This window comes from Penaeus japonicus, unplaced genomic scaffold (genome assembly GCF_977035675.1).
Source record: "Penaeus japonicus unplaced genomic scaffold, GWHDUDI00000001_assembly GWHDUDI00000012, whole genome shotgun sequence".
In the NCBI taxonomy this organism is placed as follows: domain Eukaryota; kingdom Metazoa; phylum Arthropoda; class Malacostraca; order Decapoda; family Penaeidae; genus Penaeus; species Penaeus japonicus.
Genome location: NW_028234414.1, coordinates 39,154,264 through 39,159,263, shown reverse-complemented (window position 1 = coordinate 39,159,263; position 5,000 = coordinate 39,154,264). Strand labels below are relative to the sequence as shown.

General features: G+C 29.5%; 1 protein-coding gene across 1 annotated transcript in view; it reads left to right on the top strand.

Moving 5' to 3' along the window:
- The first annotated feature begins 2,010 nt into the window (after nt 1–2,010).
- Nucleotides 2,011–5,000, top strand: part of LOC122246113 (ATPase family gene 2 protein homolog A) — a 4,538-nt gene continuing 1,548 nt past the window's right edge. The window contains exons 1-7 of the mRNA XM_043004427.2: nt 2,011–2,219; nt 2,525–2,707; nt 2,923–3,550; nt 3,662–3,789; nt 4,095–4,236; nt 4,366–4,567; nt 4,976–5,000. The exon at nt 4,976–5,000 is cut by the window's right edge and continues 251 nt beyond it. Coding sequence (XP_042860361.2) covers nt 2,060–2,219; nt 2,525–2,707; nt 2,923–3,550; nt 3,662–3,789; nt 4,095–4,236; nt 4,366–4,567; nt 4,976–5,000 — 1,468 coding nt within the window. The 5' untranslated portion in view covers nt 2,011–2,059. The remainder of the gene's footprint in view (nt 2,220–2,524; nt 2,708–2,922; nt 3,551–3,661; nt 3,790–4,094; nt 4,237–4,365; nt 4,568–4,975) is intronic.

The following is a 5,000-nucleotide window of genomic DNA, read 5'->3' as shown; positions in this document are numbered from 1 at the left end:
GTATGACTTACGACTGACCAAAAATATAGAAAATGTCATTAACTTCTTGCTCGTAGAGATCTGATTTCAATATGATAATCTAAGTGAGACTTTGATAATCTTTCAAAAACCTTTGATGTTAAGGAGAAACATATACGAAAAATAGTAGGTTTCCTAACTACAGGCATTTGTATTTCGCGCTCACAAGCTGTCGGATAATCGCGTTTCTTTACTTATTGATTGAATGTCTGTTTAACATACTGACATTGCTACAACCACAAATATTGCGAGACAGGTGTGGCTGCAAAATCATTCAATATAATTTGGTGAACGTTTTACTTTTCCCATAAGTCCGACAATTCCATCGTCTGGTCGTGAGGGATACAAATCTAAAAATTTATTCTTCGAACCATAATGCAATTCAATGTATCTGAGTAGCACTTCTGAATATCTCTGGAATAAATTAAATTCTTATATTTTGGAACTTCGATTATTATTCACTTTATTTACCACATAACATTTTCTCACGTGTACCCTTGTCGATGCTTTATTTCCATGTCATATAATAAATAATTTATTTACACTATTTAATAAATCTTTATTTTCAGTTTTCTATCATATGATCTCATAAAGATAATAATACAAATTAAAGCTTTTTAATTGGAGTTGATTCAACATATCATTGTATTTTTGTAAATATATGCCTCAATATCAGTGTCATCATACGGATTTAGTATTACATCGTCTACAGTGTGGCGGAGCTATTCTAAACATATAGGCTGGAGGTTAATACGGTAATACAATTCCTGTAAATATTTCTAGAATGAACACAGTCATTAACGACTAAGAAGTTTGTGTGTTAGGATCTTGCCGTTTATATGCTTTTGGTTTGGAAAATGTCGGTTTGCAGTTGCGAAGATAATCGAACCGAAACTTGTGAAGCGAGGTTGGGTGGTCAGGTCAGGTCATGCTGGTTATATGCTAGGTCAAAGTATGTTTACTGTGGTTAGGCTAGCTTAAGTTAGATTTGAGGTGTTGTTGGATTGTTACATATATAGATATAAACATATATATTTATATACATATATACATATATATAATATACATACATATATATATATATATATATATATATATATATATATATATATATATATATATACATATATATACGTATGCACACACACACACACACACACACATACATATATATATATATATATATATATATATATAATATATATACACATATATATATATATATATATATATGTATATATATATACATATATAATATATATATATATATATATATATATATACATATATATATATATATATATATATATATATATATATATATATATATATATATACGTATACACACACACACACACACACACACATACATATATATATATATATATATATATATATATATATATATATATATATATATATATATATATATATATATATATATGTATATATATATGTATATATATATATATATATATATATATATATATATATATATATATATATATATATATATAATTTATTTATTTATGTGTGTGTATACATATATATACATATATATATAGATATATATATATATATATATATATATATATATATATATATATATATAGTAATATATATACATATATACATATATATTATGTGTATATATGTATATATATACATATATATATATATATATATATATATATATATATATATATATATTATATAATTTATTTATTTATGTGTGTATACATATATATACATATATATATATATACATATATATATATATATATATATATATATATATATATATATATATATATATATTTAATATATAATATATATATATATATATATATATATATATATATATATATATATATATATATATATATATATTTATATAAGCTTGTGCTTCATTTTGATTTAATTAATGTTCTTAGAATGAATAGGAATGTGATCAAATTTTTCTGTAGATATTAATTTTCTTGTGAAATCAACAGATGGTGTAACAAGGCACTTCACAATTGATTAAATCAACTTGTGAAGCATGAGTACTAAATCAAAGTCCCCTGAAAAGGGAGAGAAGAAGAATCAGAAGAAGAACGCAAGAAAGCGAACGAAAGATAGTGGAAATGAGTCTCTGATTACATCCCCTGAGCCAGAGATCACAGCCAAGATTGCTTTTATACCTAAAGAGATGCTTCAAGGTAAGACCATAGTACGCAAGTTATTGCAGACTCTCTTACATTCTGTGTGACAGTTTTATTCTATCGGCCTATTTTAGTATTCTTAAAATCTGTCTGCTAAAGATGTCGCATGATATTCATCAATTTCATAATACTAAAATTGGCGTGATATTAGCAATCTCAAATTGCTAATATAACGTAGCAATGACGCATGAAACAGGTTTCAATGCAATATTTCAAACCATGAGTATCTTTCAAACCAGGATAGATTTAAACAGTTCTGCGAATCAACGCATATCATATAATAATTCCCTTTCAATTTACAGATAAGACACTAGAAGGAATCAGCGGAATTCACCTACTTACTGTCTGCATGTTGAAAGTGGTGGCTGAGCAGAGAGGTTTCCTTAATCACCAGTTTGTAACTCTTACAACCAAAGGGGAAGCTTTACCAGCAAGACTTGTACTAGACAGTAAACTCAAAGAAAATGTAGCAGTAATTAAAGATGGTAAGTTTTTTAACATCCTTGAGGTATATTTATTATTTTTCCTCCATAAATGAAAGGCAGAAGTTTATGATGCTTGGCTCTTTTACTTTTAACAGGACATTGCTAGTCTCAATAGTGCCATTCTAATTTACATGTGATAATTACAGGGTCTGATGAAAAATTTATATCCATCTTGTCATGTAAGATGTATATTTTTAATCCATCTTTTTTTTCAGAAACTTCTAGCTTCCTGTTTGAGGGAGAAGAAATGGTTGTAACCTCACAGTGTTCAAAATTATTTGCGCAGGAAGTAACTCTGTGCCTTCTGAATACTACAGAATTATGTGAATCAAATGCATTTTTATCTTATTTAAAAGAACAGCTTGTTAATCAGTGTTTAGTTTTGAGAATCGGAATGACTGTTATTATCAGTTATTTAAGTCAAGATATTGTGTTGGAAGTGAATACTGTGAAAAACTTTGCAATAAGTGATATTGATGCAACAAAAGTTCCTTTTCAATGTGTATGGCAGACGGATATTTACATAGAAAAGCAGAAAGCACCAGGAGTAAATTTAGTGGACAGAAGAATACGTTTTGATTTTATAGGAGGTTATAAAACAATACTACAAGATCTGCAGCAAGAAATAGAGTTATTCATGTCTAATAGTGGTGCAAAGATGAAGAGAACAGAAGGAATATTAATCAGTGGACCATCAGGCTGTGGAAAGAGTTTGATAGGGGAAGCATTGAAAAATAAATACAGCAGCAAGTTTCTTAGTATGCAGATAGAGGACATTAAGAGCAAGTTCATAGGGGAAACAGAGCAAAATCTAAAGAAGCAGTTTGATAAAGCTGCTACTAGGTGAGTGGAAATATGAGAATCATTTGTATTTAAAATTTGGGATATGAATTTTACACACTCTCTCTGTTTCCCATTTGGAAAATGAGATCAAGCTTTGTTATTTTTCTCCAGGGCCCCATGCATACTCTTCATTGATGATATAGACATATTATGCAGTAGCAGAGACCGAGGAGGGTCAACAAGCATAGTCACAGCTTTACTACACTTGATGGATGGTGTTACTGAAAATTCCTCTAAAGGTAATAAAGATATGGTTTTGTTTTAGTAAGATTAAGGCCATACAATATAGAGCAGTCATGAGTAATTGTTTTAGTTTTTTATGTAGCTAAATATATTTTGTGAGGCAATCTTATAGAAATATTTATTATCAGATATGACCTAGGGCAAAAGTGAAATCTTGTGTTTTGAAAGGTATAAGTTTAAGATGAAATCTCTCTCTTCTTGGAAAGAAACAGACCACTTGGGAGACAATCATAACAGATAGTAAATACTGACTGAGATAGCTGTTTTAAGTTATTACACCGTATTAATCCCTTTGTCACAGGAGTGCTTGTAGTTGCAACAGCATCAGATCCTAAGAGTCTTGATGCTGCATTAAGAAGACCAGGCCGATTGTCGCATGATGTGTGCCTTCAGGCTCCAGATGAAATGGACAGGAGAGATATTTTTGAAAAATTACTTTACAGGTACAGTGTATTTGATGTGTATACGCAGAAATCCTTGTACAAATCTTCTACAAATCTGCACTTTTGTACTTATATACTTGTAAATATAGGATCAGAGATATTTTTGTCTGACTTGTGTATTTTTTACAGAGTACCAACAAACTTGACAGACAGTGATCTGCAAGTCCTGGCAGAAAGCACTCCTGGATATGTTGGAGGAGACCTGCGGAGAGTTGTAATGGAGGCTATAGTTCAGGCTGACAGGAAGGCAGTAGGGAAGGAAGTATTTCAGATAGCTATTGCTGCCATTAGGCCAGCTGCTCTCATAGCTTCAAACACAGCTGATAGAAAGGTCAGTCTTCATATCCGAATTGTTGAGAGAAATGGAAATAAGGTGTGATATAAAGAATTATGATTATATGTTGATATATGCAATTGATTTTTGGCATTAGGGATTATTAATGTTTTGAATAAGAAACATTAAATTTAATTGTATTTGTAAGCTTAACCCATGGTATATGCAATAAACCTTTTTACTCTTACCTCACAGTGCACAGTTATCACTTTAGTTTTTTTCATGTATTATTCTTATCATATGGTTAAAAATAAACATTCAGGGTGGGTAAACATCCACCCTCAGCTGTGGTTTACACTTTATGATAAGATTCATATAAATCTAAATCTAAAATCCAAATAATACACAATGTATATAAGGTTACTGCACTAAAAAGCACTCACTAAAATTATTGGTCCATTGCAGGTCCAGCTCTCAGACATTCACGGCT